The sequence below is a fragment of the Salmo salar genome, unplaced genomic scaffold (assembly GCF_905237065.1).
Source record: "Salmo salar unplaced genomic scaffold, Ssal_v3.1, whole genome shotgun sequence".
Classification (NCBI taxonomy): Eukaryota; Metazoa; Chordata; class Actinopteri; order Salmoniformes; family Salmonidae; genus Salmo; species Salmo salar.
In genome coordinates, this window is record NW_025549926.1 from 149,809 (window position 1) to 170,833 (window position 21,025).

The 21,025-nt window shown below is 47.3% G+C and overlaps 1 protein-coding gene across 1 annotated transcript in view; it reads left to right on the top strand.

Moving 5' to 3' along the window:
• LOC106594071 (anoctamin-1) overlaps positions 1–20,350 on the top strand; it is a 140,835-nt gene extending 120,485 nt beyond the window's left edge. The window contains 3 exon segments of the mRNA XM_045713591.1: positions 9,849–9,855; positions 11,729–11,834; positions 18,481–20,350. Coding sequence (XP_045569547.1) covers positions 9,849–9,855; positions 11,729–11,834; positions 18,481–18,876 — 509 coding nt within the window. The 3' untranslated portion in view covers positions 18,877–20,350.
• The last annotated feature ends 675 nt before the right edge of the window (positions 20,351–21,025 follow it).

The following is a 21,025-nucleotide window of genomic DNA, read 5'->3' on the forward strand; positions in this document are numbered from 1 at the left end:
TTGGTAGATAGTGTGGTCTACAGCTTATCATGAGATACTCTACCTCTTGGTAGATAGTGTGGTCTACAGCTGATCATGAGATACTCTACCTCTTGGTAGATAGTGTGGTCTACAGCTTATCATGAGATATTCTACCTCTTGGTAGATAGTGTGGTCTACAGCTTATCATGACATAATCTACCTCTTGGTAGATAGTGTGGTCTACAGCTTATCATGAGATAATCTACCTCTTGGTAGATAGTGTGGTCTACAGCTTATCATGAGATAATCTACCTCTTGGTAGATAGTGTGGTCTACAGCTTATCATGAGATGCTCTACCTCTTGGTAGATAGTGTGGTCTACAGCTTATCATGAGATGCTCTACCTCTTGGTAGATAGTGTGGTCTACAGCTTATCATGAGATAATCTACCTCTTGGTAGATAGTGTGGTCTACAGCTTATCATGAGATACTCTACCTCTTGGTAGATAGTGTGGTCTACAGCTGATCATGAGATACTCTACCTCTTGGTAGATAGTGGGGTCTACAGCTGATCATGAGATGCTCTACCTCTAGGTAGATAGTGTGGTCTACAGCTGATCATGAGATACTCTACCTCTTGGTAGATAGTGGGGTCTACAGCTGATCATGAGATACTCTACCTCTTGGTAGATAGTGTGGTCTACAGCTGATCATGAGATGCTCTACCTCTTGGTAGATAGTGTGGTCTACAGCTTATCATGAGATACTCTACCTCTTGGTAGATAGTGTGGTCTACAGCTTATCATGAGATACTCTACCTCTAGGTAGATAGTGTGGTCTACAGCTGATCATGAGATACTCTACCTCTTGGTAGATAGTGGGGTCTACAGCTTATCATGAGATAATCTACCTCTTGGTAGATAGTGTGGTATACAGCTTATCATGAGATAATCTACCTCTTGGTAGATAGTGTGGTCTACAGCTTATCATGAGATACTCTACCTCTTGGTAGATAGTGTGGTCTACAGCTTATCATGAGATACTCTACCTCTTGGTAGATGGTGTGGTCTACAGCTTATCATGAGATACTCTACCTCTTGGTAGATAGTGTGGTCTACAGCTTATCATGAGATAATCTACCTCTTGGTAGATAGTGTGGTCTACAGCTTATCATGAGATAATCTACCTCTTGGTAGATAGTGTGGTCTACAGCTTATCATGAGATACTCTACCTCTTGGTAGATAGTGTGGTCTACAGCTTATCATGAGATAATCTACCTCTTGGTAGATAGTGTGGTCTACAGCTTATCATGAGATACTCTACCTCTTGGTAGATAGTGTGGTCTACAGCTTATCATGAGATACTCTACCTCTTGGTAGATAGTGTGGTCTACAGCTTATCATGAGATAATCTACCTCTTGGTAGATAGTGTGGTCTACAGCTTATCATGAGATAATCTACCTCTTGGTAGATAGTGTGGTCTACAGCTTATCATGAGATACTCTACCTCTTGGTAGATAGTGTGGTCTACAGCTTATCATGAGATAATCTACCTCTTGGTAGATAGTGTGGTCTACAGCTTATCATGAGATACTCTACCTCTTGGTAGATAGTGTGGTCTACAGCTTATCATGAGATACTCTACCTCTTGGTAGATAGTGTGGTCTACAGCTTATCATGAGATAATCTACCTCTTGGTAGATAGTGTGGTCTACAGTTTATCATGAGATAATCTACCTCTTGGTAGATAGTGTGGTCTACAGCTTATCATGAGATACTCTACCTCAGGCGAGCAAATCCTCGAGACTTCCTTAGACATCGTGCACCAGTTGTTGTTTACAAATATACATAGACCCCAACCCCTTGTCTTACCAGAGGCTGCTGTTCTATCCTGCCAATAGAGTGTAAAACCTACCAGCTGTATGTTATTCATGTCGTCGTTCAGCTACGACTCAGTGAAACATAAGATATTCCAGGTTTTTAATGTCCCGTCGGATAAACGTGATCGTAGTTCGTCTATTTTATTATTGATTGGTTGTACGATGGCTAATAGGACTGATGGTAATGGGAGATTACCCGCTCGCCGTCGGATCCTTACACGGCACCCAGACCTTCGTCCCCGATATCTCCGTCTCTCTTTCTCCTGCGAATGACGGGTATGAAGGCCTCGTCTGGAGTAAATTCTTCCCGTCCAACTCGTTAAAGAAAAAGTTTTCCTCCGGTACGGGTTGAGTAATCGCTGTCCTGATATCTAGAAGCTCTTTTTGGTCATAAGACACGGTGGCAGAAACAATTAAGTTTCAAATTAAGTTACAAATAATGCAATTAACACACACAATATCACAGCTGGTTAGGAGATCGTAAAACGGCAGCCATCTCCTTCGGTGCCTGTCACGTCCTGACCAGCAGAGGGAGTAATTGTATTAGTTTTGGTCAGGGCGTGGCAGAGGGTTTGTGTTGTGTATGCATTTCTATGTTCTGTCTAGTTTAGTTTTTCTATGTGTAGGTTTGGGTGTTGGACTCTCAATTGGAGGCAGGTGTTTTCTAGTTGCCTCTGATTGGGAGTCCTATATAGAGGTGTGTGTTTGGTTTGGTTAGGTTGTGGGTAGTTGTATTTGCACTGCTGTTTGTTTAGCAAATCTGTTAGCTGTCGTTCTGTTTCTTGTTTTTCCCCGTTACTCACTTTAGATAATAAATTAAAGTATGAGTATTCCGGTACCCGCTGCGCCTTGGTCTCATCTCTCCGACACTTGTGACAGTGCCGTTGCTCATTGCTCGCTATGAATATGGAACTAAATGCTAAACTACTTGAGTAATACAAATATATGTGAATTTGTCCCAAGATTTTTGGTCCTCTAAAATGGGGGGCGGGGGGGGGGACAATGTACAAAAAAAGTGCTGTAATTTCTGAACAATTCACCCAATATGGATGAAAATACCATCAAATTAAAGATTGGTATCTACACTTTAACCTCGTAGTAATTGTATCATTTGAAATCCAAAGTGCTGGACTACAGAGCCAAAATAACAACAAATATATCACTGTCCCAATACTTCTGGAGAGCACTGTATTATTAAATTAATGTTTGTCTGTTCTATTTTTGACATGGTCAGTATTGCGATAACCAAACATGGAGGCAGCCAGAGGATCACTGAGGTGATGTCTTTTTCAGGGAATCACATCTCTCTCTCTCTGTGTGTGTGTGTGTGTGTGAGAGAGAGAGGCTCCCAGGGAGAGGCAGGGGCCTGAGGGCAGATAGAGTATAGGGTGGCTGGGTGAATCGGAGCCGGTCTCACACATTCCTGCTCCATGCCTGTATATGGCCATACACCAGGACCAGTCTGTCTCTATGATGTTTTCCATAATTCAATACAGCCAATCAAACGTTTAGAGGAATATTCAACTCGGCTTTGATGTCCGTTCTGAAAGAAGTTGACAAAAATAGTAACCAGCTGTAGTGTCGTAGTATTTCTAGAGACTCTAGTTGTTTCATACTAGAAACCCAGTTTCTAATAGAAATATTAAACTGGCTGTTATTGTGCTCCGTGGTCCTCTAGCCGTGGTCCTCTAGCCGTGGTCCTCTAGCCGTGGTCCTCTAGCCGTGGTCCTCTAGCCGTGGTCCTCTAGCCGTGGTCCTCTAGCCTCTAGCCGTGGTCCTCTAGCCGTGGTCCTCTAGCCGTGGTCCTCTAGCCGTGGTCCTCTAGCTGTGGTCCTCTAGCCGTGGTCCTCTAGCCTCTAGCCGTGGTCCTCTAGCCGTGGTCCTCTAGCCTCTAGCCGTGGTCCTCTAGCCGTGGTCCTCTAGCCGTGGTCCTCTAGCCGTGGTCCTCTGGCCGTGGTCCTCTAGCCGTGGTCCTCTAGCCGTGGTCCTCTAGCCGTGGTCCTCTAGCCGTGGTCCTCTAGCCGTGGTCCTCTAGCCGTGGTCCTCTAGCCGTGGTCCTCTAGCCGTGGTCCTCTAGCCGTGGTCCTCTAGCCGTGGTCCTCTAGCCTCTAGCCGTGGTCCTCTAGCCGTGGTCCTCTAGCCGTGGTCCTCTAGCCGTGGTCCTCTTGCTGTGGTCCTCTAGCCGTGGTCCTCTAGCCTCTAGCCGTGGTCCTCTAGCCGTGGTCCTCTAGCCTCTAGCCGTGGTCCTCTAGCCGTGGTCCTCTAGCCGTGGTCCTCTAGCCGTGGTCCTCTAGCCGTGGTCCTCTGGCCGTGGTCCTCTAGCCGTGGTCCTCTAGCCGTGGTCCTCTAGCCGTGGTCCTCTAGCCGTGGTCCTCTAGCCGTGGTCCTCTAGCCGTGGTCCTCTAGCCGTGGTCCTCTAGCCGTGGTCCTCTAGCCGTGGTCCTCTAGCCGTGGTCCTCTAGCCGTGGTCCTCTAGCCTCTAGCCGTGGTCCTCTAGCCTCTAGCCGTGGTCCTCTAGCCTCTAGCCGTGGTCCTCTAGCCTCTAGCCGTGGTCCTCTAGCCGTGGTCCTCTAGCCGTGGTCCTCTAGCCGTGGTCCTCTAGCCTCTAGCCGTGGTCCTCTGGCCGTGGTCCTCTAGCCGTGGTCCTCTAGCCGTGGCCCTCTAGCCTCTAGCCGTGGTCCTCTAGCAAATCAAATCAAATCAAATTTATTTTTATATAGCCCTTCGTACATCAGCTGATATTCTCAAAGTGCTGTACAGAAACCCAGCCTAAAACCCCAAACAGCAAGCAAAGCATGTGAAAGAAGCACGGTGGCTAGGAAAAACTCCCTAGGAAAAACTCCCTAGAAAGGCCAAAAACCTAGGAAGAAACCTAGAGAGGAACCAGGCTATGAGGGGTGGCCAGTCCTCTTCTGGCTGTGCAGGGTGGATATTAAAACAGAACATGGTCAAAATGTTAAAATGTTCATAAATGACCAGCATGGTCAAATAATAATAATCATAGTAGTTGTCGAGGGTGCAACAAGCACGTCCGGTGAACAGGTCAGGGTTCCATAGCCGCAGGCAGAACAGTTGAAACTGGAGCAGCAGCACGGCCAGGTGGACTGGGGACAGCAAGGAGTCATCATACCAGGTAGTCCTGAGGCATGGTCCTAGGGCTCAGGTCCTCCGAGAGAAAGACAGAAAGAGAGAAAGAGAGAATTAGAGAGAGCATATTTAAATACACACAGGACACCGGATAAGACAAGAGAAATACTCCAGATGTAACAGACTGACCCTAGCCCCCGACACATAAACTACTGCAGCATAAATACTGGAGGCTGAGACAGGAGGGATCAGAAGACACTGTGGCCCCATCCGATGATACCCCCGGACAGGGCCAAACAGGCAGGATATAACCCCACCCACTTTGCCAAAGCACAGCCCCCACACCACTAGAGGGATGTCTCCAACCACCAACTTACCGTCCTAAGACAAGGCCGAGTATAGCCCACAACGATCTCCGCCATGGCACAACCCAAGGGGGGGGGCGCCAACCCAGACAGGAAGACCACGTCAGTGACTCAACCCACTCAAGTGACGCACCCCTCCCATGGACGGCATGGAAGAACACCAGTAGGCCAGTGACTCAGCCTCTGTAAAAGGGTTAGAGGCAGAGAATCCCAGTGGAAAGAGGGGAACCGGCAAGGCAGAGACAGCAAGGGCGGTTCGTTGCTCCAGCCTTTCCGTTCACCTTCACACTCCTGGGCCAGACTATACTTAATCATAGGACCTACTGAAGAGATAAGTCTTCAGTAAAGACTTAAAGGTTGAGACTGAGTCTGCGTCTCTCACATTGGTAGGCAGACCATTCCATAAAAATGGAGCTCTATAGGAGAAAGCCCTACCTCCAGCCGTTTGCTTAGAAATTCTAGGGACAATTAGGAGGCCTGCGTCTTGTGACCGTAGCGTACGTGTAGGTATGTACGGCAGGACCAAATCGGAAAGATAGGTAGGAGCAAGCCCATGTAATGCTTTGTAGGTTAGCAGTAAAACCTTGAAATCAGCCCTTGCCTTAACAGGAAGCCAGTGTAGGGAGGCTAACACTGGAGTAATATGATCAAATTTTTTGGTTCTAGTCAGGATTCTAGCAGCCGTATTTAGCACTAACTGAAGTTTATTTAGTGCTTTATCCGGGTAGCCGGAAAGTAGAGCATTGCAGTAGTCCAGCCTAGAAGTAACAAAAGCATGGATTAATTTTTCTGCGTCATTTTTGGACAGAAAATTTCTGATTTTTGCAATGTTACGTAGATGGAAAAAAGCTGTCCTTGAAACAGTCTTGATATGTTCTTCAAAAGAGAGATCAGGGTCCAGAGTAACGCCGAGGTCCTTCACAGTTTTATTTGAGACGACTGTACAACCATCCAGATTAATTGTCAGATTCAACAGAAGATCTCTTTGTTTCTTGGGACCTAGAACAAGCATCTCTGTTTTGTCCGAGTTTAAAAGTAGAAAGTTTGCAGCCATCCACTTCTTTATGTCTGAAACACAGGCTTCTAGCGAGGGCAATTTTGGGGCTTCACCATGTTTCATTGAAATGTACAGCTGTGTGTCGTCTGCATAGCAGTGAAATTTAACATTATGTTTTCGAATGACATCCCCAAGAGGTAAAATATATAGTGAAAACAATAGTGGTCCTAAAACGGAACCTTGAGGAACACCGAAATTTACAATTGATTTGTCAGAGGACAAACCATTCACAGAGACAAACTGATATCTTTCCGACAGATAAGATCTAAACCAGGCCAGAACTTGTCCATGTAGACCAATTTGGGTTTCCAATCTCTCCAAAAGAATGTGGTGATCGATGGTATCAAAAGCGGCACTAAGATCTAGGAGCACGAGGACAGATGCAGAGCCTCGGTCTGACGTCATTAAAAGGTCATTTACCACCTTCACAAGTGCAGTCTCAGTGCTATGATGGGGTCTAAAACCAGACTGAAGCGTTTCGTATACATTGTTTGTCTTCAGGAAGGCAGTCAGTTGCTGTGCAACAGCTTTTTCTAAAATTTTGGAGAGGAATGGAAGATTCGATATAGGCCGATAGTTTTTTATAATTTCTGGATCAAGATTCGGCTTTTTCAAGAGAGGCTTTATTACTGCCACTTTTAGTGAGCTTGGTACACATCCGGTGGATAGAGAGCCGTTTATTATGTTCAACATAGGAGGGCCAAGCACAGGAAGCAGCTCTTTCAGTAGTTTAGTTGGAATAGGGTCCAGTATGCAGCTTGAGGGTTTGGAGGCCATGATTATTTTCATCATTGCGTCCAAGAGATATAGTACTAAAACACTTTAGTATCTCCCTTGATCCTAGGTCCTGGCAGAGTTGTGCAGACTCAGGACAATGGAGCTTTGGAGGAATACCCAGATTTAAAGAGGAGTCTGTAATTTGCTTTCTAATGATCATGATCTTTTCCTCAAAGAAGTTCATAAATGTATTACTGCTGAAGTGAAAGCCATCCTCCATTTGCGAAGGCTGCTTTTTAGTTAGCTTTGCGACAGTATCAAAAAGAAATTTCGGATTGTTCTTATTTTCCTCAATTAAGTTGGAAAAATAGGATGATCGAGCAGCAGTAAGGGCTCTTCGATACTGCACGGTACTGTCTTTCCAAGCTAGTCGGAAGACTTCCAGTTTGGTGTGGCGCCATTTCCGTTCCAATTTTCTGGAAGCTTGCTTCAGAGCTCGTGTATTTTCTGTATACCAGGGAGCTAGTTTCTTATGACAGATGTTTTTAGTTTTTAGGGGTGCAACTGCATCTAGGGTATTGCGCAAGGTTAAATTGAGTTCCTCGGTTAGGTGGTTAACTGATTTTTGTCCTCTGACGTCCTTGGGTAGGCAGAGGCAGTCTGGAAGGGCATCAAGGAATCTTTGGGTTGTCTGAGAATTTATAGCACGACTTTTAATGCTCCTTGGTTGGGGTCTGAGCAGATTATTTGTTGCAATTGCAAACGTAATAAAATGGTGGTCCGATAGTCCAGGATTATGAGGAAAAACATTTAGATCCACAACATTTATTCCATGGGACAAAACTAGGTCCAGAGTATGACTGTGGCAGTGAGTAGGTCCAGAGACATGTTGGACAAAACCCACTGAGTCGATGATGGCTCCGAAAGCCTTTTGGAGTGGGTCTGTGGACTTTTCCATGTGAATGTTAAAGTCACCAAAAATTAGAATATTATCTGCTATGACTACAAGATCCGATAGGAATTCAGGGAACTCAGTGAGGAACACTGCATATGGCCCAGGAGGCCTATAAACAGTAGCTATAAAAAGTGAGTGAGTAGGCTGCATAGATTTCATGACTAGAAGCTCAAAAGACGAAAACGTCATTGTTGTTTTTTTTTTTTTTTTTTTTTTTTTTTTTTTTTTTTTTTTGTAAATTGAAATTTGCTATCGTAAATGTTAGCAACACCTCCGCCTTTGCCGGATGCACGGGGGGTATGGTCACTAATGTAACCTGGGGTGAGGCCTCATTTAACACAGTAAATTCATCAGGCTTAAGCCATGTTTCAGTCAGGCCAATCACATCAAGATTATTATCAGTGATTAGTTCATTGACTATAACTGCCTTGGAAGTGAGGGATCTAACATTAAGTAACCCAATTTTGAGATGTGAGGTATCACAATCTCTTTCAATAATGGCAGGAATGGAGGAGGTCTTTATACTAGTGAGATTGCTAAAGCGAACACCGCCATTTTTAATTTTGCCCAACCTAGATCGAGGCACAGACACGGTCTCAATGGGGGGAAGCTGAGCTGACTACACTGACTGTGCTAGTGGCAGACTCCACTAAGCTGGCAGGCTGGCTAACAGCCTGCTGCCTGGCCTGCACCCTATTTCATTGTGGAGCTAGAGGAGTTAGAGCCCTGTCTATGTTCGTAGATAAGATGAGAGCACCCCTCCAGCTAGGATGGAGTCCGTCACTCCTCAACAGGCCAGGCTTGGTCCTGTTTGTGGGTGAGTCCCAGAAAGAGGGCCAATTATCTACAAATTCTATCTTTTGGGAGGGGCAGAAAAAAGTTTTCAACCAGCGATTGAGTTGTGAGACTCTGCTGTAGAGCTCATCACTCCCCCTAACTGGGAGGGGGCCAGAGACAATTAATCGATGCCGACACATCTTTCTAGCTGATTTACACGCTGAAGCTATGTTGCGCTTGGTGACCTCTGACTGTTTCATCCTAACATCGTTGGTGCCGACGTGGATAACAATATCTCTATACTCTCTACACTCGCCAGTTTTAGCTTTAGCCAGCACCGTCTTTAGATTAGCCTTAACGTCGGTAGCCCTGCCCCCTGGTAAACAGTGTATGATCGCTGGATGATTAGTTTTAAGTCTAATACTGCGGGTAATGGAGTCGCCAATGACTAGGGTTTTCAATTTGTCAGAGCTAATGGTGGGAGCCGTCGGCGTCTCAGACCCCACAACGGGAGGAGTAGAGACCAGAGAAGTCTCGGCCTCCGACTCCGACTCGCTTAATGGGGAGAACCGGTTGAAAGTTTCTGTCGGCTGAATAAGCGACACCGGTTGAGCATTCCTACAGCGTTTCCCTCCAGAAGCCATGAGAAAGATGTCCGGCTGCGGGGACCGTGCGAGGGGGTTTATACTAACGTTACTATCTGTACTTACTGGTGGCACAGACGCTGTTTCATCCTTTCCTACACTGAAATTACCCTTGCCTAACGATCGCGTCTGAAGCTGGGCTTGCAGCACAGCTATCCTTGCCGTAAGGCGATCGTTCTCCTGTATATTATAAGTACAACGACTGCAATTAGAAGGCATCATGTTAATGTTACTTAGCTTCGGCTGTTTGAAGTCCTGACGAACCATGTCCAGATAAAACCTCCGGGGATGAATGAAAAAAGTTGAGTGAGGGAAAAAGTAAAAATATACGGTAATGAAAAAGTAAAAAACCGTCAGGTATCAAAGTAAGATCGGCAACAAAAACGCACAGCAGCGTAAACAAGTCTGCAAGTTGTGACCGGAAACAGGATCTAGCCGTGGTCCTCTAGCCGTGGTCCTCTAGCCGTGGTCCTCTAGCCGTGGTCCTCTGGCCGTGGTCCTCTAGCCGTGGTCCTCTAGCCGTGGTCCTCTAGCCGTGGTCCTCTAGCCGTGGTCCTCTGGCCGTGGTCCTCTGGCCGTGGTCCTCTGGCCGTGGTCCTCTAGCCGTGGTCCTCTAGCCGTGGTCCTCTAGCCTCTAGCCGTGGTCCTCTAGCCGTGGTCCTCTAGCCGTGGTCCTCTAGCCGTGGTCCTCTAGCCGTGGTCCTCTAGCCGTGGTCCTCTAGCCGTGGCCCTCTAGCCGTGGTCCTCTAGCCGTGGTCCTCTAGCCGTGGTCCTCTAGCCGTGGTCCTCTAGCCTCTAGCCGTGGTCCTCTAGCCGTGGTCCTCTAGCCTCTAGCCGTGGTCCTCTAGCCGTGGTCCTCTAGCCGTGGTCCTCTAGCCGTGGTCCTCTAGCCGTGGTCCTCTAGCCGTGGTCCTCTAGCCGTGGTCCTCTAGCCTCTAGCCGTGGTCCTCTAGCCTCTAGCCGTGGTCCTCTAGCCTCTAGCCGTGGTCCTCTAGCCTCTAGCCGTGGTCCTCTAGCCGTGGTCCTCTAGCCCGTGGCCCTCTGGCAATTAACTGGTATAGAGGGTCTATCTGCCTGGTTAGTCATGTGATCTATCTAGTAACTGGTGTAGAGGGTCTATCTGCCTGGTTAGTCATGTGATCTATCTAGTAACTGGTGTAGAGGGTCTATCTGCCTGGTTAGTCATGTGATCTATCTAGTAACTGGTGTAGAGGGTCTATCTGCCTGGTTAGTCATGTGATCTATCTAGTAACTGGTGTAGAGGGTCTATCTGCCTGGTTAGTCATGTGATCTATCTGCCTGGTTAGTCATGTGATCTATCTAGTAACTGGTGTAGAGGGTCTATCTGCCTGGTTAGTCATGTGATCTATCTAGTAACTGGTGTAGAGGGTCTATCTGCCTGGTTAGTCATGTGATCTATCTAGTAACTGGTGTAGAGGGTCTATCTGCCTGGTTAGTCATGTGATCTATCTAGTAACTGGTGTAGAGGGTCTATCTGCCTGGTTAGTCATGTGATCTATCTAGTAACTGGTGTAGAGGGTCTATCTGCCTGGTTAGTCATGTGATCTATCTAGTAACTGGTGTAGAGGGTCTATCTGCCTGGTTAGTCATGTGATCTATCTAGTAACTGGTGTAGAGGGTCTATCTGCCTGGTTAGTCATGTGATCTATCTAGTAACTGGTGTAGAGGGTCTATCTGCCTGGTTAGTCATGTGATCTATCTAGTAACTGGTGTAGAGGGTCTATCTGCCTGGTTAGTCATGTGATCTATCTAGTAACTGGTGTAGAGGGTCTATCTGCCTGGTTAGTCATGTGATCTATCTAGTAACTAGTGTAGAGGGTCTATCTGCCTGGTTAGTCATGTGATCTATCTGCCTGGTTAGTCATGTATTCTATCTAGTAACTGGTGTAGAGGGTCTATCTGCATGGTTAGTCATGTGATCTATCTGCCTGGTTAGTCATGTGATCTATCTAGTAACTGGTGTAGAGGGTCTATCTGCCTGGTTAGTCATGTGATCTATCTAGTAACTGGTGTAGAGGGTCTATCTGCCTGGTTAGTCATGTGATCTATCTAGTAACTGGTGTAGAGGGTCTATCTGCCTGGTTAGTCATGTGATCTATCTAGTAACTGGTGTAGAGAGGGTGTGTCCGTCTGCCTTAGAAGGATCTCTAACATTTCCAAGACCTCTAGTGACCCCCCCTCCACCCCCAGGTATAAGGACTACAGAGAGCCTCCATGGGCAGCTGAAGCCTACCAGTTCTCTAAAACCCCCCTCCACCCCCAGGTATAAGGACTACAGAGAGCCTCCATGGGCAGCTGAAGCCTACCAGTTCTCTAAAACCTACTGGGCCGTCCTAGCTGCCAGACTGGCCTTTGTCATCCTCTTCCAGGTACAGTACCACAAATAGCAGGGACACCTATGAACATTTAAAACAATTTACTTTATCAGGATATATACTGTATATACAGTACCAGTCAAAAGTTTACACACCTACTAGCCACCCTTTGCCTTGACGACAGCTTTGCACACTCTTGACATTCTCTCAACCAGCTTCACCTGGAATGCTTCTCCAACAGTCTTGAAGGAGTTCCCCACGTATGCTGAGAACTTGTTGGCTGCTTTTCCTTCCCTCAGCGGTCCAACTCATCCCAAACCGTCTCAATTGGGTTGAGGTCGGGTGATTGTGGAGGCCAGGTCATCTGATAAAGCACTCCATCACTCTCCTTCTTGGTCAAATAGCCCTTACACAGCCTGGAGGTGTGTTAGGTCATTGTCCTGTTGAAAAACAAATGATAGTCCAACTAAGCGCAAACCAGATGGGATGGCGTATCACTGCAGAATGCTGTGGGAGCCATGCTGGTTAAGTGTGCCTTGAATTCTAAATAAATCACTGACAGTGTCACCAGCAAAGCAACATCACACCTCCTCCTCCATGCTTCACGGTGGGAACCACACATGCAGAGATCATCCGTTCACCTACTCTGTGTCTCACAAAGACACGGCGGTTGGAATCAAAAATCTCAAATTTGGACTCATCAGCCCAAAGGACAGATTTCCACCGGTCAAATGTCCATTGCTCGTGTTCCTTGGCCCAAGCAAGTCTCTTCTTCTTATTGGTGTCCTTTAGTAGTGGTTTCTTAGCAGCAATTCAACCATGAAGGCCTGATTCACACAGTCTCCTCTGAACAGTTGATGTTGAGATGTGTCTGTTACTTGAACTCTGTTAAGCATTTATTTGGGCTGTAATCTGAGGCTGGTAACTCTAATGAACTGATCCTCTGCAGCAGAGGTAACTCTGGGTCTTCCTTTCCTGTGCCGGTCCTCATGAGAGCCAGTTTCATCATAGCACTTCATGGTTTTTTTGCGACTGCACTTGAAGAAACTTTCAAAGTTCTTGAAACGTTCCGGATTAACTGACCTTCATGTCTTAAAATAATAAAAATAAATGGACTGTCGTTTCTCGTTGCTTATTTGAGCTGTTCTCGCCATAATATGGACTTGGTGTTTTACCATAGGGCTTATCTTCTGCGTACCACCCCTACCTTGTCACAACACAACTGATTTGGCTCAAACGCATTAAATAGGAAAGAAATTCCACAAATTAACTTTTAACAACGCCTGTTATTTGAAATGCATTCCAGGTGACTAGCTCATGAAGCTGGTTGAGAGAATGCCAAGAGTGTGCAAAGCTGTCAAGGCAAAGGGTGGCAACTTTGAAGAATATGAAATATAAAATATATTTTGTTTTGTTTAACACCTTTTTTTGGTTACTACATGATTCCATATGTGTTATTTCATAGTTTTGATGTCTTCACTATTATTCTACAATGTAGAAAATAGTAAAAATAAAGAAAAACCCTTGAATGAGGGTTTGGGGCAGCAGCCTAGTGGTTAGAGCGTTGGACTAGTAACCAGCAGCGTAGCCTAGTGGTTAGAGCGTTGGACTAGTAACCAGCAGGCAGCCTAGTGGTTAGAGCGTTGGACTAGTAACCAGCAGCGTAGCCTAGTGGTTAGAGCGTTGGACTAGTAACCAGCAGGGTAGCCTAGTGGTTAGAGCGTTGGACTAGTAACCAGCAGGGTAGCCTAGTGGTTAGAGCGTTGGACTAGTAACCAGCAGGGTAGCCTAGTGGTTAGAGCGTTGGACTAGTAACCAGCAGGTAGCCTAGTGGATAGAGCGTTGGACTAGTAACCAGCAGGGTAGCCTAGTGGTTAGAGCGTTGGACTAGTAACCAGCAGGTAGTCTAGTGGATAGAGCGTTGGACTAGTAACCAGCAGGTAGCCTAGTGGTTAGAGCGTTGGACTAGTAACCAGCAGGTAGCCTAGTGGTTAGAGCGTTGGACTAGTAACCAGCAGGTAGTCTAGTGGATAGAGCGTTGGACTAGTAACCAGCAGGTAGCCTAGTGGTTAGAGCGTTGGACTAGTAACCAGCAGGTAGCCTAGTGGTTAGAGCGTTGGACTAGTAACCAGCAGGTAGCCTAGTGGTTAGAGCGTTGGACTAGTAACCAGCAGGTAGCCTAGTGGTTAGAGCGTTGGACTAGTAACCAGCAGGTAGCCTAGTGGTTAGAGCTTTGGACTAGTAACCAGCAGCGTAGCCTAGTGGTTAGAGCGTTGGACTAGTAACCAGCAGGGTAGCCTAGTGGTTAGAGCGTTGGACTAGTAACCAGCAGGTAGCCTAGTGGTTAGAGCGTTGGACTAGTAACCAGCAGGCAGCCTAGTGGTTAGAGCGTCGGACTAGTAACCAGCAGGGTAGCCTAGTGGTTAGAGCGTTGGACTAGTAACCAGCAGCGTAGCCTAGTGGTTAGAGCGTTGGACTAGTAACCAGCAGGTAGCCTAGTGGTTAGAGTGTTGGACTAGTAACCAGCAGCGCAGCCTAGTGGTTAGAGAGTTGGACTAGTAACCAGCAGGTAGCCTAGTGGTTAGAGCGTTGGACTAGTAACCAGCAGGTAGCCTAGTGGTTAGAGCTTTGGACTAGTAACCAGCAGGTAGCCTAGTGGTTAGAGCTTTGGACTAGTAACCAGCAGGGTAGCCTAGTGGTTAGAGCGTTGGACTAGTAACCAGCAGGGCAGCCTAGTGGTTAGAGCGTTGGACTAGTAACCAGCAGGTAGCCTAGTGGTTAGAGCGTTGGACTAGTAACCAGCAGGTAGCCTAGTGGTTAGAGCGTTGGGCCAGTAACCAGCAGGTAGCCTAGTGGTTAGAGCGTTGGGCCAGTAACCAGCAGGGTAGCCTAGTGGTTAGAGCGTTGGACTAGTAACCAGCAGGGCAGCCTAGTGGTTAGAGCGTTGGACTAGTAACCAGCAGGGTAGCCTAGTGGTTAGAGCTTTGGACTAGTAACCAGCAGGGCAGCCTAGTGGTTAGAGCGTTGGACTAGTAACTAGCAGGGTAGCCTAGTGGTTAGAGCGTTGGACTAGTAACCAGCAGGTAGCCTAGTGGTTAGAGCGTTGGACTAGTAACCAGCAGGTAGCCTAGTGGTTAGAGCTTTGGACTAGTAACCAGCAGGTAGCCTAGTGGTTAGAGCGTTGGACTAGTAACCAGCAGGCAGCCTAGTGGTTAGAGCGTTGGACTAGTAACCAGCAGGTAGCCTAGTGGTTAGAGCGTTGGACCAGTAACCAGCAGGTAGCCTAGTGGTTAGAGCGTTGGACTAGTAACCAGCAGGCAGCCTAGTGGTTAGAGCGTTGGACCAGTAACCAGCAGGTAGCCTAGTGGTTAGAGCTTTGGACTAGTAACCAGCAGGTAGCCTAGTGGTTAGAGCGTTGGACTAGTAACCAGCAGGCAGCCTAGTGGTTAGAGCTTGGGACTAGTAACCAGCAGGCAGCCTAGTGGTTAGAGCTTTGGACTAGTAACCAGCAGGTAGCCTAGTGGTTAGAGCGTTGGACTAGTAACCAGCAGGGCAGCCTAGTGGTTAGAGCATTGGACTAGTAACCAGCAGGTAGCCTAGTGGTTGGAGCTTTGGACTAGTAACCGAAAGGTTGCAAGTTCAAATCCCTGAGCTGACAAGGTACAAATCTGTCGTTCTGCCCCTGAACAAGGCAGTTAACCCACTGTTCCTAGGCTGTCATTGAAAATAAGAACTGACTTGCCTGGTTAAATAAAGGTTAAATAATAAAATGAGTGGGTGTGTCCAAACTGTTACCTGGTACTCTATGTAATATCAAACTGACTCTGGTTGGACCAATGATCAGTGTGGTTGGACCAATGATCAGTGTGGTTGGACCAATGATCAGTGTGGTTGGACCAATGATCAGTGTGGTTGGACCACTGATCAGTGTGGTTGGACCACTGATCAGTGTGGTTGGACCAATGATCAGTGTGGTTGGACCACTGATCAGTGTGGTTGGACCACTGTGTTTGTAGTGTGGTTAGATCAGTGTGGTTGGACCACTGTGGTTGGACCACTGTGGTTGCAGTGTGGTTGGAACAATGATCATTGTGGTTGGACCACTGTGGTTGGACCAATGCTCAGTGTGGTTGGACCAATGATCAGTGTGGTTGGACCAATGATCAGTGTGGTTGGACCAATGATCAGTGTGGTTGGACCACTGTGGATGTAGTGTGGTTGGACCACTGTGGATGTAGTGTGGTTAGACCACTGATCAGTGTGGTTGGACCAATAATTAGTGTGGTTGGACCACTGTCTTTGTAGTGTGGTTAGATCACTGTGGTTGGACCACTGTGGTTACAGTGTGGTTGGACCATTGATCAGTGTGGTTGGGTCAATGATCCGTGTGGTTGGACCACTGTGTTTGTAGTGTGGTTAGATCAGTGTGGTTGGACCACTGTGGTTGCAGTGTGGTTGGACCACTGTGGTTTCAGTGTGGTTGGACCAATGATCAGTGTGGTTGGACCACTGTGGTTGGACCAATGATCAGTGTGGTTGGACCAATGATCAGTGTGGTTGGACCAATGATCAGTGTGGTTGGACAAATGATCAGTGTGGTTGGACCACTGTGGTTGGACCAATGATCAGTGTGGTTGGACCAATGATCAGTGTGGTTGGACAACTGTGGTTGGACCAATGATCAGTGTGGTTGGACAACTGTGGTTGGACCAATGATCAGTGTGGTTGGACCACTGATCAGTGTGGTTGGACCAATGATCAGTGTGGTTGGACCAATGATCAGTGTGGTTGGACCAATGATCAGTGTGGTTGGACCAATGATCAGTGTGGTTTGACCACTGTGGTTGGACCAATGATCAGTGTGGTTGGACCAATGATCAGTGTGGTTGGACAAATGATCAGTGTGGTTGGACCACTGATCAGTGTGGTTGGACCACTGTGTTTGTAGTGTGGTTAGATCAGTGTGGTTGGACCACTGTGGTTGGACCACTGTGGTTGCAGTGTGGTTGGACCAATGATCAGTGTGGTTGGACCACTGTGGTTGGACCAATGCTCAGTGTGGTTGGACCAATGATCAGTGTGGTTGGACCAATGATCAGTGTGGTTGGACAAATGATCAGTGTGGTTGGACCACTGTGGATGTAGTGTGGTTGGACCACTGTGGATGTAGTGTGGTTGGACCACTGATCAGTGTGGTTGGACAAATGATCAGTGTGGTTGGACCACTGATCAGTGTGGTTGGACCAATGATCAGTGTGGTTGGACCACTGTGGATGTAGTGTGGTTGGACCACTGTGGATGTAGTGTGGTTGGACCACTGTGGTTGCAGTGTGGTTGGACCAATGATCAGTGTGGTTGGACCAATGATCAGTGTGGTTGGACCAATGATCAGTGTGGTTGGACAAATGATCAGTGTGGTTGGACCACTGTGGATGTAGTGTGGTTGGACCACTGTGGATGTAGTGTGGTTGGACCACTGATCAGTGTGGTTGGACCAATAATTACTGTGGTTGGACCACTGTGTTTGTAGTGTGGTTAGATCACTGTGGTTGGACCACTGTGGTTACAGTGTGGTTGGACCACTGATCAGTGTGGTTGGGTCAATGATCCGTGTGGTTGGACCACTGTGTTTGTAGTGTGGTTAGATCAGTGTGGTTGGACCACTGTGGTTGCAGTGTGGTTGGACCACTGTGGTTTCAGTGTGGTTGGACCAATGATCAGTGTGGTTGGACCACTGTGGTTGGACCAATGATCAGTGTGGTTGGACCACTGATCAGTGTGGTTGGACCACTGATCAGTGTGGTTGGACCACTGATCAGTGTGGTTGGACAACTGTGGTTGGACCAATGATCAGTGTGGTTGGACCAATGATCAGTGTGGTTGGACCAATGATCAGTGTGGTTGGACAACTGTGGTTGGACCAATGATCAGTGTGGTTGGACCAATGATCAGTGTGGTTGGACAACTGTGGTTGGACCAATGATCAGTGTGGTTGGACAACTGTGGTTGGACCAATGATCAGTGTGGTTGGACCACTGATCAGTGTGGTTGGACCAATGATCAGTGTGGTTGGACCAATGATCAGTGTGGTTGGACCACTGATCCGTGTGGTTGGACCAATGATCAGTGTGGTTGGACCACTGTGGTTGGACCAATGATCAGTGTGGTTGGACCAATGATCAGTGTTTTTGGATCAATGTGGTTGGACCAATGATCAGTGTGGTTGGACCAGTGATCAGTGTGGTTGGAGTGTGGTTGGACCAATGATCAGTGTGGTTGGACCAATGATCAGTGTGGTTGGACCAATGATCAGTGTGGTTGGACCAATAATCAGTGTGGTTGGACCACTGATCAGTGTGGTTGGACCACTGATCAGTGTGGTTGGACCAATGATCAGTGTGGTTGGACTAATGATCAGTGTGGTTGGACCAATAATCAGTGTGGTTGGACCAATAATCAGTGTGGTTGGACCAATGATCAGTGTGGTTGGACCAATAATCAGTGTGGTTGGACCAATGATCAGTGTGGTTGGACCACTGATCAGTGTGGTTGTATTTTAGTCACAGTGGAACATTTATCAGATGATTCAGTACAACACCAACCAGTTAAACAAACTCCTGTCTTCTGTTGTCGCTTTGTGCTCCATCCTTTCCATCAATCTCCACCCTGACGTCCACGACGCTCTCTCTCTCTCCATCAGAACCTGGTGATGTTCCTGAGCCTGCTGGTTGCCTGGGTGATCCCGGACGTGCCGAAGAACATCGGTGAGCAGCTGAAGAGAGAGAAGACTCTGCTGGTGGACGTGTTCCTCCGAGAGGAGAAGGAGAAATTCCACCTCCTCCAGAGCCTCTTCTCCTCCAAGGACCAGCCCAGCCAGGGTCAACCCGATACGGCCCATTTCCGTACTCTACCCTTAGGCCTCTCTCAGGGCCTAGGCCAGCCCTCGGGCGGAGACGGAGGGGAATCCCGTGCGAGATGCAGGGCTGCCAGTTTCAGCCAGTTCACCAGACGGATGTCCGCGTCTCCTAGCAACGACGCGGGCCGACAGATGTCCATGTCTCCGAGCAACGACGCGGCCCGACACACAGCGGTCTGACTACGCTACTGTAGCAATTCAATGCGAACTTTCTTTATCCCCACAGGGGACGTTTAGCCACTAGCGTGGTAGCGACATGGAGTCCCGAATGCTCCTCTGCGATCTCTCAACCCCATGTAGACTTTGTGGTGTTCTCTTTCTGGTAACGGTGAGATGATGTAACACGCCGATCGCGGACTTGTCCTTCTGGACGGATAATCTACATATTCTTGACCATTTGTATGTTTATTTGCATAATGAGAAGTGACTGTAAAGTTAGTTCCTTTCTAAGGGGAAAACTCCTTCAGCCAGATGGATTTCTCTGAGAGAGCTTCCCATGTCTGGAACACACTGCCTTCAGACATGGGACTGCTCTTTACCACACCTTCACAAATAACCTGAAGACATGGCTAAAGGACAGTCAGGTGTGTGAACACAATCCCAGCTGTATGGACCTGCTTTCCATGTTGTCAACAACACAATCCCCAGCTGTGTGGACCTGCTTTCCATGTTATCAACACAATCCCCAGCTGTGTGGACCTGCTTTCCATGTTATCAACAACACAATCCCCAGCTGTATGGACCTGCTTTCCATGTTGTCAACACAATCCCCAGCTGTGTGGACCTGCTTTCCATGTTATCAACACAATCCCCAGCTGTGTGGACCTGCTTTCCATGTTGTCAACACAACCCCCAGCTGTATGGACCTGCTTTCCATGTTGTCAACACAATCCCCAGCTGTGTGGACCTGCTTTCCATGTTGTCTACAACACAACCCCCAGCTGTGTGGACCTCCTTTCCATGTTATCAACACAATCCCCAGCTGTGTGGACCTGCTTTCCATGTTGTCAACACAATCCCCAGCTGTGTGGACCTGCTTTCCATGTTGTCAACACAATCCCCAGCTGTGTGGACCTGCTTTCCATGTTGTCAACACAATCCCCAGCTGTATGGACCTGCTTTCCATGTTGTCAACACAATCCCCTGCTGTATGAACCTGCTTTCCATGTTGTCTACACAATCCCCAGCTGTGTGGACCTCCTTTCAATGTTATCAACACAATCCCTAGCTGTGTGGACCTGCTTTCCATGTTGTCAACACAATCCCCAGCTGTGTGGACCTGCTTTCCATGTTGTCAACACAATCCCCAGCTGTATGGACCTGCTTTCCATGTTGTCTACACAATCCCCAGCTGTGTGGACCTGCTTTCCATGTTGTCAACACAACCCCCAGCTGTGTGGACCTGCTTTCCATGTTGTCAACACAATCCCCAGCTGTATGGACCTGCTTTCCATGTTGTCAACACAATCCCCAGCTGTATGGACCTGCTTTCCATGTTGTCCCCAAAACATCGTTGGTACTTTTTCTGTCATTTTGTTTGGTTGCTTTTAGCGTTGTTGCTTTCTGTCTGTCTGTGTTACTGGTTATATGTTGCTCTGTCTGTCTGTGTTACTGGTTATATGTTGCTCTGTCTGTCTGTGTGTTACTGGTTATGTTGCTCTGTCTGTCTGTGTTACTGGTTATATGTTGCTCTGTCTGTCTGTGTGTTACTGGTTATGTTGCTCTGTCTGTCTGTGTTACTGGTTATATGTTGCTCTGTCTGTCTGTGTTACTGGTTATGTTGCTCTGTCTGTCTGTGTTACTGGTTATATGTTGCTCTGTCTGTCTGTGTTACTGGTTATATGTTGCTCTGTCTGTCTGTGTGATACTGGTTATATGTTGCTCTGTCTGTCTGTGTTACTGGTGATATGTTGCTCTGTCTGTCTGTGTTACTGGTTATATGTTGCTCTGTCTGTCTGTGTTACTGGTTATATGTTGCTCTGTCTGTCTGTGTGTTACTGGTTATATGTTGCTCTGTCTGTCTGTGTGATACTGGTTATATGTTGCATTGTCTGTCTGTGTGATACTGGTTATATGTTGCATTGTCTGTCTGTGTTACTGGTTATATGTTGCTCTGTCTGTCTGTGTGATACTGGTTATATGTTGCTCTGTCTGTCTGTGTGATACTGGTTATATGTTGCTCTGTCTGTCTGTCTGTGTTACTGGTTATATGTTGCTCTGTCTGTCTGTGTTACTGGTTATATGTTGCTCTGTCTGTCTGTGTTACTGGTTATATGTTGCTCTGTCTGTCTGTGTGATACTGGTTATATGTTGCTCTGTCTGTCTGTCT